We start from the raw sequence: 10,933 nt of genomic DNA, 5'->3' as shown, positions 1-10,933 counted from the left end.
TCGTTTCATCCGACACGACATCAACAAAATAACACAATAAAAATCACACACACACATCCGGGGGATGACCCTGACCCTGAGAAAAGCAAAGTCAAAGCGCAACGCGTTTCGGTACGATTCGCGCTAAAATGCTAAAAGTGAGCTAAGGGGGCGGGTGATTTGCTTGCTTGCGTTGTATACGTAATCAGATCGACGGTCATACGGAGATGAAGTGAGCAGTCCGGTATTGCATGAGTATGAACATGCATATGCATTATTGATTCCATGTGGAGGAATGTCACTTGAAAGTGAAGAATGAAAGCATGTTGATGACGATTTTCAGACTGTTGTTCATGGTGAATAAGCTAATTCTTATACCCAACACAGCTATATCTCCCAGCTGCTCACGTACAAATCAAAGTATGATCAAGCAGCGTATATAGCCTGCTAGTCAGGCGGTACTTCTTCCCACAAAATCACAATCGAGATGTCGAAACAACCATCCGGACCAGCTCTCATCCAAGTGCCCAACCTATTCTCAACAGTCGAGCCTGGAGTATATAGATGTGCGAGTCCAACTGCAGCTCAGGTGAGTTGCTGCTCTCTAAACCCTTAAGATATTGCGGACGACTCATCCCGTGGAGCTGGAAATAGATACCATTCCTATCTTCGTTGAACCTCAAAACGATCGTTTCGTTAACGCCTGAACATCCTATTAAACCATTATTGACATTTATCAGGTCGTCCGGTATAGACTTTGTGAGTGTTATTCCCCTCCCTTCCCTGTATTCTGTTCTCACTTGACATAATTCGATATGTCCACGAAGGGATACCCGGCTTACATGTTCCATATGCTCAGATACATCTCGGACTGAATCTATGGAGACCACCAGGAACAGAATGGAAGCCCGTCCGAGACGAGGTCATCAAAGTAGCCTTGGAGAAGTATATACTGGATATCAGAGCTCATCCTGTACTACTTATCGATCCGTAAGTGTGCATGGTACCACTTCTCCCCTTCATTGACACATCGTATCTTTGCAAATGGAAAACAGCCAATGATAATATTTGATTGGCAGCATCGGGGTACATCAGACTGGATGTGTGGTAGGTGCATTGAGAGTGATGCAGGGTTGGAATTTTGCTTCTACACTTGTTGAGGTGAGTGTGCGACCTATCAACGTCATCCATTACTGTCTTGTGACTATATATGAAATGCGATGTTGATTGCGTTTCCCGTATGGTAGTATCGTGCTCATGCAGGAAGCAAACATAGATATGCGGATGAACAGTATATAGAAGTAAGTGATGTCAATTCACATTGTACCACCTCACTGACCGAGCTGAAAGCTGATTTGAGTCGTACGTTCACTCTTGTTAGCTATTTGACCCAGACCTGGTCAATCTTCCTCCTCCACAATATAGACCATCGTGGTGGGTCCCCTCATCCGCAGAAGTCGAAGAATCATCAGATGAGGAAAACGAAGAAAGTAAGACCGTTGATCGGGAAGTGAATGGGATCGTTCCTGGACAAGAAGGGCAGAAGGAAGATGTGATGAATGGGGATATATCGAAAGAGAAGACGATTAAGAGTGAAACTGTTGTAACATAGTGTATATGCATAACTCGCCATACTCTTTTGGTCATGTCCGTCTGCAGAGTCAGAGTGACATATGCATGATTAGATCTCTGGACGAGTCTTGATAGCAGTGAAATGGTACAGGTAGAAATGACAACGGAATCTAATCGCCACAGTGACCCTGCGGCGATTCCTTGGTTCGGTTAGACTGTAGTTATAGAGTGACGCTTCATCATCGGACATCTTGACTCTGCTCTCCCTCCACTTTGAGATTGATTACCAATGTGCGATACTAATTATACCTGATATCTAATCGAATCGATATCGACGAATCCATCTCCATACTCTACCTCGATCATCTACATTCTGCTCTTCTGGTTCAAAAGTTAACTCTTCGTGTACATACCACCATGTTACCGATCAGAGCAGCCGTCCGATCCTCCTCATCATCCCAGCGATGCGCCATCGCCAGCTCATCTCGGCCGACCCACCTCACACGATCAATCTCACTTGCCACTCAGCCTCCTACCCGATCTCTCGCTCATTATCTCGAAGCAGCCCGATCCAGGGATGCGTTCTCGCAAACGAGGGGTATACATAGCTCGTCAAGGTTGATGGAGAAGAAAAGATGGGTGAATCCAGCTAGTGAGAATGATAAGGATAAGCCCAAGGAGAAGGCCGAGGAGGGGAAGAAAGGTGAAGAGGTAGAAGCTAAGACACAGAAGGAACAAGGACCCGCGAAGGAAGAGCAGGAGGTGGAGAAGAAACAAGAGAAAGATGGATCGGAGGAAGCTGAGTCGTCCAAGACTGCCGAAGAAAGAGCAAAGAAGGAATCATCTTCCAACAGTACACGATCTACCACCTCTTCTTCGACATCGTCAAGTAATCCGTTCTCCCTTCCCGGTTCTGCAGGAGGTAACTCAGCGAGCGGTAAAGAAATTGTTAAACCCAATATACCCGAGACATACCCCCAAGTCCTAGCTGTACCTATCACCCATCGACCCCTCTTTCCCGGATTCTACAAAGCCGTTACAGTGAGATCACCACCCGTTATCAAGGCCATTCGGGAACTCCAAGCGAAGGGACAGCCATACGTCGGAGCCTTCCTTTTGAAAGATTCAAATTCCGATTCGGACGTGATTGAGTCTTTGGACCAGGTACACAATGTCGGTGTCTTCTGTCAGATCACCAGTTGTTTCACATCGAATGAGGGGGAGGGTAAACCTGAGAGTCTTACTGCGGTACTGTTCCCTCATAGACGGATCAAGATTGATGAGCTGGTCACCCCTGGACAACTTGCTGCTCAGGCGCCGTTCGTACAGGTTACACCGGAGGTGACGGAGGGAGAGAATGTCGAAGGTCATGTAGAGAGCTTTGAGCCTGATGTACCCTCTGTTGAGGAGGTGAGAGAAGAGCTGGGTACGGTCTCTAGGGAGAGCGAGGAAGGGGAGGAACAAGCCGGTACGTTTGATTTCTTGCGGTCTGACCAAACAAGAACATGTACTGATTTTGTGATGTCATTCGTCATATAGAACCCGCCAAACCCGCTCAACACAAACCTTCCAAACCCCTCTCACCTATCAACTTTATCCATTCCCTCGTACCAGACATCTCAATCACCAATGTCTCCAACGTCTCTCTCGAACCATACCAGAAAGACTCGCAAGTGATCCGAGCAATAATGTCAGAACTCATCTCGGTATTCAAGGAGATCGCCCAGCTCCAACCGATGTTCAGAGAACAAGTCACCTCATTCGCAATGTCCAATACCTCTTCTCAGGTATTTGACGAGCCCGATAAACTCGCCGACCTCGCTGCCGTCGTCTCTACATCTAATCTCGAGGATCTCCAGGCGGTGTTGGAATCTACCAATGTTGAAGATCGATTACAGCGTTCCCTCGTATTACTGAAGAAGGAACTGATCAATGCGCAATTACAGTTCAAGATTGCTCGTGATGTCGATACCAAGATCCAAAAGCGACAGAGGGAATATTACCTTATGGAACAGCTCAAGGGCATCAAGAAAGAACTGGGTATGGAGTCAGATGGGAAAGATAAGCTCATAGAGACGTTCAAAGAGAAAGCCAGTAAATTGGCGATGCCTCAACAGGTCCGAAAGGTATTCGATGAGGAATTGAACAAACTCGTACATCTCGAACCTTCCGCCAGCGAATTTAACGTCACAAGGAATTATATCGATTGGTTAACCCAGGTTCCGTGGGGTGTCCATTCGCCTGAGAACTACGATATCTCCCATGCCATCAGGGTATTGGACGAGGATCATTATGGTCTGAAAGATGTGAAGGATAGGATCCTCGAGTTTATGGCTGTTGGTAAACTTCGGGGGTCGGTGGAAGGGAAGATACTTTGTCTTGCTGGTCCGCCTGGGGTGGGTAAGACGTCGATTGGGAAGTCCATTGCCAGAGCCTTGGGTCGACAGTTCTTTAGGTTCTCGGTTGGTGGGTTGACGGACGTGGCGGAGATTAAAGGGCATAGGAGGACTTATATTGGGTGAGTTGGTGTTCTGCCGCTTGGCCTTTGGCTATGATCACTTTCACCTCCGCCCAGCATTCTTCCCTTTCAATTTATCTCTCCATCCTGCTCGATCGACATATCCCTCATCCCGCTCTGGCCTTTTCACACCTCTCTCATCCTTTTGTACCTCTAGCTTCATTGTCTCCGTCACGCCTTTTCTCTGTTCCCATTACCACTCATCGCCAGATTTGACTCGCCTGTGCGTGAGCTGCACCTAGGGAGATAGCTAATCTCCATTTCACTGGTCAGTGCCATGCCCGGTAAACCCGTTCAAGCACTCAAGAAGGTCGCCACTGAAAACCCTCTTATTTTGATCGATGAGGTGGACAAGATCAGCAAAGCCTACAATGGTGATCCTGCAAGTGCCTTGTTAGAAATGTTAGATCCCGAGCAGAACAAATCGTTCTTGGATCATTAGTGAGTTGTGGCGTTCGAAGAGATTCGATATGAACCCATAGCTCACGTATCCTTATAGTCTCGATGTGCCCATCGATCTGTCGAGAGTGCTTTTTGTCTGTACCGGTGAGCTAATAGATGTTGCCATTTCCCATATTGCAACCATAGCTGACCTTAATTGGTAATGTCAGCCAACGTACTCGAGACCATCCCTGGGCCATTGCTTGATCGAATGGAAGTTCTAGAAGTGTCAGGATACGTCTCAGCGGAGAAGATGAACATCGCCGAGAAGTACCTATCACCCCAGGCTAAGGAAGCTTCGGGGTTGAAAGAGGTCGATATCGATTTGGAACCTGGAGCCATAGAGGCTTTGATAAGGTATTACTGTAGGGAAAGTGGAGTTAGAAATTTGAAGAAGCACATTGACAAGGTGGGTTCCTGTGTCTCCCATTCTCCATTTTTCCCTTTGCGATCCCGAGTGTCGGTGGAGGATTGAGGATGGCAGTATAGAAAATTGCGCTGATACCTTGTCTGTGGTATGTCTCAGATCTACCGAAAAGCAGCCTTCAAAATAGTCAGTGACCTAGGTGAAGAGGCCCTCCCCGAACCCAAGGAACCTGAAACGACCCAAACTGTCGAATCTCAAGAACCAGATATCAAACCTGCTTCTGAGCATTTACCGGGTGATCATTCGCCTTCGCCTGGTGAGCCTGGAACTACCAAGCATGTTACGACTGTTCCGAGGGAGCCGTTGAAGGTGCCTGAGGGGGTGCATGTTAGGATCACGCAGGAGAATTTGAGGGATTATGTCGGACCGTGAGTCTTCGCTCTATGCAGGTTTATCATAGATTGATAGATGATAGGTGGGATACTGATGATTTGGTTGTACGATAGACCTATCTACCATAAAGATAGATTGTATACCTCTAGTCCACCTGCTGGTGTTTCTACTGGTTTGGGCTATTTGGGTAATGGTTCGGGTGCTGTTATGCCTATTGAAGTTACTGTGAGCAAATTTCTACCTCACGATCCAAGACATGCAGTATTATCTTCCATCATCTGTTTCGCTATGGACCACAATCAATTGTCAAATATGACATTTCGTAATGATTCGTTGCTAATCATCTGCATCTCCTCAGGCAATGCCCGGTAAAGGTAACCTACAATTAACAGGTAAACTAGGAGAAGTCATCCGAGAATCCGCTCAAATCGCCTTATCATACGTCAAATCCCACGCTTATTCCCTCGGAATCACCAAATCCGATAACGAAGTCACGCTCAACGACCGGGACGTTCACCTGCACATGCCCGAGGGAGGGATAGGTAAAGAAGGTCCCTCGGCAGGTACGGCCATCTTGACTGCCTTTGTCAGTTTGTTCACTAAGACGAAGGTCGATCCGGATGTGGCTATGACCGGGGAGATCAGTCTGTTGGGGCAGGTGTTACCTGTTGGTGGGTTGAAGGAGAAGATGTGAGTGGTTTCCACCTCTGACCGGATTGGGTTTGCTTTAGCTAATGCGAGGTTGGTTGGTTTGGGTGTTAGTCTTGCAGCGCATCGAGCGGGTATCAAGAGTGAGTTTAGTCTTGGCTTTATACGTCCCAGCCCTTCCCTCCCTCCCTCTATCCCTGTTTCTCATCTTTGTCAGAATATTTGCATTAAAGACTGGTTCAACTGATAAGATGATGATTTTATCTAATGTTACAGAACTAATCGTACCCATCGCTTGTAAACCCGATATAGACGAAAACGTCCCCCTCTCAGTGAAGAAGGGGATCGAATTCGTCTTTGTGGAAGATATCAGACAGGTGCTGTATGAGGTGTTCAAGGGGACTGAAAATGAGACGAGGTGGAGGGAGACGTTGCCTCTTGAGAGGGAACCTGAGAGGGAGAAGTTGTAGCTGGGTTCTACATGAAAAGAATGGATAGATGTTTTGGGTAGCATAGAGAGGGTTGGTTTGATTTATAGATAAGTGGCATGGCTCAGGATCATATTTTAGTCAAGTTAGTCACAGCATATAGGTGTTTGCTTTCTTGTCATACATTTGACTCGTTTAGTATTTGGGGGAAATAGAATAGTCGGGGCTGAGCAGAGAGAAGTTATACAATACCAAATGCATATCATCACAATTCATCCGGGTAGATGATTGCGTTTAAGTGTCTGGCTGTTTGTCACTCCATTCGATGACTCGGCTATTTTCTTGTTCGGTTTAAGCGAGATCCGACGAGTCGATGACCGTATCTCCAAAGATAGTTACGATACCCCATTCAGAGTACACGATTCGAACTGTTAACCTTGTTTAGCGGACCAACGAAGCGTCGGCTGTATCCTCCTCGCGTCATTTCGGTGGCCCTATATAATCAGGATACTCAAAAGTACAGGACAGGACAGGACCACCCATATTCACACTCTCACTTCATCTTGGTGTTAGGATATATCGGCATGACAACCTATATCAACAATCATACCGCGCCTACACCCCCAACTAGGGATAGCCACCTGACGACACCACCGCAGGAGTATGATCTGAACTATGTCTTTGATGTGAAGGAGCTGAGATCTGATAAAGTCGAACTTAGACCTGTCATCGTGAGTGACCCCGTACGCTTAAGATCGATCAGACGTGAGACGTACTGTAGATCATGGAGGAGAAGACAGGGATGTTGAGCTGATGGGTGGTGTGTTTTAGCCCTCACTCCATGCTCAACTGATATTGGATGGATACTCCAGATCACCCGAGGTACTTCGATGGCTTGGGTTCGCGCCGTTCAGGGATCTGGGGGATGTGTTGGTTTGGATTGAAAATACCTGTAGGAGGGCTTCGGTGCGTGTCACCTTTTCTCTGGGTTTACAGTACACCATTCCTTCGTGGAGAATGGAATGCGGATCTATATGATCATGCTGGTATACTCGTCGAGCTCGAGCTTCATCAAGTAACACTGTACGGGAAGCTGATACTGGTATACACATAAGGACACCCTCATGCTAGCCATCTTCACTCAACCACCTGGCGCAAAATCACAAGTAGATACCAAAGATTACGTCTTCGCAGGGATAATAGGGATGATAGCGTCGAACTACCAAGCGATGATTTGTGAACCTGGGTATATAATGATCTTACCTGAATTTCACGTGAGTGGTACCACCTCATATCCAGAACCAACCAAATGGGGTCTTTTCCCTCTCTATGATCGTGACCTGTATTAATCCGCATGGGACAGCGCACCCACGTACAAACGCACGCTACGGGATTGGTAATGCACCGTATACTCGATCATCCCTCCCAAGGTGGACTGGGTCTGAGAAGATGTCAGTGGATTACGACCACTTTGAATGTCGCTAGTCAGAATGCTGCGAAGAGGTTGGGGTACACACATGAGGGGGTATTGAGATGTATGAGGGTTTTACCACCTGGGAAAGAGGGTGCGAGGGGTGAGTGGATGGATCTCTGCTCTCCTATTTTTACCTTCTGTACACCTGGTCTGGGATCGAAATGGTGATGACTGCTGATGGAATGACCGGTATCTGAGCACAGAAGGACGACAAGATGTCAGACAATCCGATGGACAGGTGAGGGACGATTGGTACGCTTCTGTTACGTGGTATGAGTGGGAGGGAGGAGTGAGGGAACATGTAGATAGACTTATGAATAGGCAGTAGAATTTGCGCAAGAGAATGATAGATTTGTATACTTATGACCACGATATGTAAGTAGGATTGGTATCACACCTTATCTGTATGACGAGCAAAGGAGTGGTTGCATGAGTGTAGTGGTTTAAGATCAAACGGTCAACAGCTGTTGACGCTCCTTTGAACTGATTCTTTACTGATCCTTTGGGATTACGGATCTGCTTGTTTGTGCGTACGGTCACTCGAGCCTATAGTTGATAGCACATCATGATCCGTCGACATGAGATCTTGTATGTCCTGTGAGCGATATCTCCATCTACAACAAGATTCACGACCAATCCCAATCTCCTGATATTTACATTCTACATCGACCAAGATGTCATTCTTACCATATACTTACAGTCCCTCTTTCTCGCCTTACCCATCCTACTCCTACCCCTTCTCCCAATCTCTCTCCACGCCTTCACCGATATATACCATACTCATCGTGGGGATGGTACTATTCATGGCTGCCAATGTTATGCCTAATCTCCTACCCGCCGCGGACAGAGTGTGGTAGGTCCAATTTATCTCATAACAAGACTTTGAAGCAAGCATTCAAACTGATTTGTGCTGGTGTGGTGAAGGCACGTAGCACCTATGGTCATACAGTGGGGATTCATCATCATCATCTTTGCGCTGAGTGAGTGATCAAGCACTATATCCGAATAAGAGAGGGGTTGATGCTGATGGAGAGGATGGCGGACGTAGTGGTACAGATGTTGGGTATTGTGCCTGGGGTGCCGCAGTTGCATATCACCTATGTGCATATGGCTATTGCGAGTCTGTTGTGAGTGTCACTCCCATTGTTGGCTAGTAGCTACCATGTTATAGGAAGATATCACGTCGTCGTACCACTTGAGAGATCCTGAATCAAGCTAACAATGTTTTTTCCTCCTGCCACGTACAGATTCATCCTAATGTGGAACCACATTGTCTCTGAGATCCCACCCCCGGCCGAAGAGAAGAGATCCTCCTCTTCATCCTCCTCGCGAGATAAACCATCAGAAAAGAAAGAAGAGAAGAAGAAAGAAGATGGACCTACCGAACCCTCACCATGGGACGATCTACGTTCTCACCCATCTGCGTTCCTCACTACGAGATTGAACAAATTGATGCCATGGCCTTTTCCCCTGGGTCGAGCCAATAGAGTGGGGAATGAGTTGTGGTGGGAGAAGGGGATGCCTAGTCATGTGTGAGTTTGGCCTCGTCCCCTTCCTTTCTATTCATTGTTGCTTGTTTTCATGGATGGGAGGTACTAATGGACCTGGATGAGATAACTTATTAGGGGACATTTCAACAAGCCCGATCCGGAGATTGAGAAGAAGGCCAAAGAGGAGGAAGCACGTAAGAAGAAAGAGAAGGAACGAGCTAAATTGAAAGAAGAGGAAAAGGCGAAAGAGGCTGAAAAGCTGAAAGAGAAGGAGAAAGCTAAGAAGGAAGCTGAGGAGAAAGCAAAGATGCGAGAGGAGGAGATGAGGAAAGCTAAGGAGGAGGCGAGGAGACGGAAAGAGGAGATGGAAAGGAAGAAGGTTGAGGACAAGTGAGTGATCCTAGAAAGGCCAATGGGAAGTGTGATAGAGGTGGGAGGGTAGGAGCTGGATGATGGCAGATCGGAGAATGGTGTTCGACACGAATGTTCGGATATCACTGACATCTTGCCTGTAAATTGAACAGACATAAGCAGAAACTTTGGAGAACGAAATACCTAGCCATGATCATCGGTATAAGCCTTCGTAGGTCTAACCTCCATCATTCAAGATGAACTGTTTACTCACCTCCGGTACTGCCACAGTGAACAAGACGCTAGGATTCCTCTTGCTGCTTCTCTTCTCCCTGCAGATGGTATCTCAGGAACTCAACGAGGCTCCCCCAGCCGCTTCTTCCAGCTCAAGTAGTCCTAGCAGCTCCAGCAGTAGCTCTTCTTCGGGCTCATCGTCCTTACGGTCTTCAAGTTCGAGCTCACCCTCAAGCCAGGAGGAGAAAGAGAAACTTGCCAAACTCGCTGCTCAAAAGGAAAAGGAGAAGGCAGCAGCAGCTTCCAAGTCTTCTTCTTCTTCTAGAGATCCAAGTAAAAGCTCTTCTTCAAGCTCATCATCCAAAGAGCCATCTAAGTCCAGCTCGAGCTCTACTTCCAGTTCTTCTAAATCGTCCTCCTCCAGCTCAAGCTCAAAGGATCCCATCTCGTCGGATGCCGTAAGGAAAGCATCAGGTAGTAAGACTGTGACCAGCGTTGATCCAGAGGGAGGAAGCTTTGGTGTACCATACACTGTGAGTGGAATGATGCCAAAGGCATAAAGCATCGTTGTTGTTGCTGATCATATTGCAGGTTGGATTTGGCATGAGCTACATTCACACGCCTAACCCGGATAAGAAGGATGATTTGACGTTGCCCAGTATGACGATACCTAGTACGGGGATGTCGCATCCTCTTATGACTACTACGTATAGGCAGTATGCTAATTAACGATATTCTATGTAAAAACGTCTGAATAGATGCATCGAATTGATAGCTTGTTGCTGTTTGGTTGGTTATCTTATCTCTCTCTATCCGTGTTATTTTCCCACGGTTGTCACTGCTCATCAGGTTACGCGACCTTTTTCCCATTTATCGCTCTGGTTGACGCGACTCTCTGATTATGAGCAAGAACATCAGATATCAATCCACTTCTACTTTCTCATCTTCTCTTTCTCTTCCTCACTCTTCTCCCTCAAGAAACCAATCCAGGATCAAAAAGCGCATCAGCTTCAGTTCTCAATCCAGAGTATCGCCATC

At 46.9% G+C, this 10,933-nt stretch overlaps 4 protein-coding genes across 4 annotated transcripts; all 4 read left to right on the top strand.

The window, feature by feature from the left end:
• Window positions 1–466: 466 nt before the first annotated feature.
• On the top strand, window positions 467–1,591 carry I302_106842 (uncharacterized protein; the record flags this gene model as incomplete). The annotated part of the gene is made up of 6 exons (XM_019192506.1): window positions 467–568; window positions 634–738; window positions 839–969; window positions 1,059–1,140; window positions 1,227–1,280; window positions 1,361–1,591. The coding sequence occupies 6 exons, from the start codon at window positions 467–469 to the stop codon at window positions 1,589–1,591; spliced, it is 705 nt and encodes a 234-aa protein (XP_019045503.1).
• A 377-nt stretch (window positions 1,592–1,968) lies between these two features.
• I302_106841 (ATP-dependent protease La) lies at window positions 1,969–6,388 on the top strand (the record flags this gene model as incomplete). The annotated part of the gene is made up of 10 exons (XM_019192507.1): window positions 1,969–3,019; window positions 3,091–4,069; window positions 4,343–4,510; window positions 4,569–4,615; window positions 4,681–4,919; window positions 5,037–5,305; window positions 5,384–5,495; window positions 5,629–5,960; window positions 6,033–6,061; window positions 6,195–6,388. The coding sequence occupies 10 exons, from the start codon at window positions 1,969–1,971 to the stop codon at window positions 6,386–6,388; spliced, it is 3,420 nt and encodes a 1,139-aa protein (XP_019045504.1).
• A 542-nt stretch (window positions 6,389–6,930) lies between these two features.
• Window positions 6,931–8,148, top strand: I302_106840 (uncharacterized protein; the record flags this gene model as incomplete). The annotated part of the gene is made up of 5 exons (XM_019192508.1): window positions 6,931–7,077; window positions 7,178–7,312; window positions 7,462–7,620; window positions 7,710–7,920; window positions 8,024–8,148. The coding sequence occupies 5 exons, from the start codon at window positions 6,931–6,933 to the stop codon at window positions 8,146–8,148; spliced, it is 777 nt and encodes a 258-aa protein (XP_019045505.1).
• Window positions 8,149–8,494: 346 nt separating this feature from the next.
• I302_106839 (uncharacterized protein) lies at window positions 8,495–10,624 on the top strand (the record flags this gene model as incomplete). Its single annotated transcript, XM_019192509.1, has 8 exons — window positions 8,495–8,673; window positions 8,745–8,800; window positions 8,869–8,947; window positions 9,068–9,352; window positions 9,446–9,700; window positions 9,835–9,893; window positions 9,953–10,428; window positions 10,487–10,624. The coding sequence occupies 8 exons, from the start codon at window positions 8,495–8,497 to the stop codon at window positions 10,622–10,624; spliced, it is 1,527 nt and encodes a 508-aa protein (XP_019045506.1).
• Between the last annotated feature and the right edge of the window lie 309 nt (window positions 10,625–10,933).

Source organism: Kwoniella bestiolae, chromosome 5 (assembly GCF_000512585.2).
Source record: "Kwoniella bestiolae CBS 10118 chromosome 5, complete sequence".
NCBI lineage: Eukaryota > Fungi > Basidiomycota > Tremellomycetes > Tremellales > Cryptococcaceae > Kwoniella > Kwoniella bestiolae.
The sequence above is the reverse complement of the archived record's forward strand: the minus strand, read 5'-3'. Positions and strand labels throughout refer to the sequence as shown.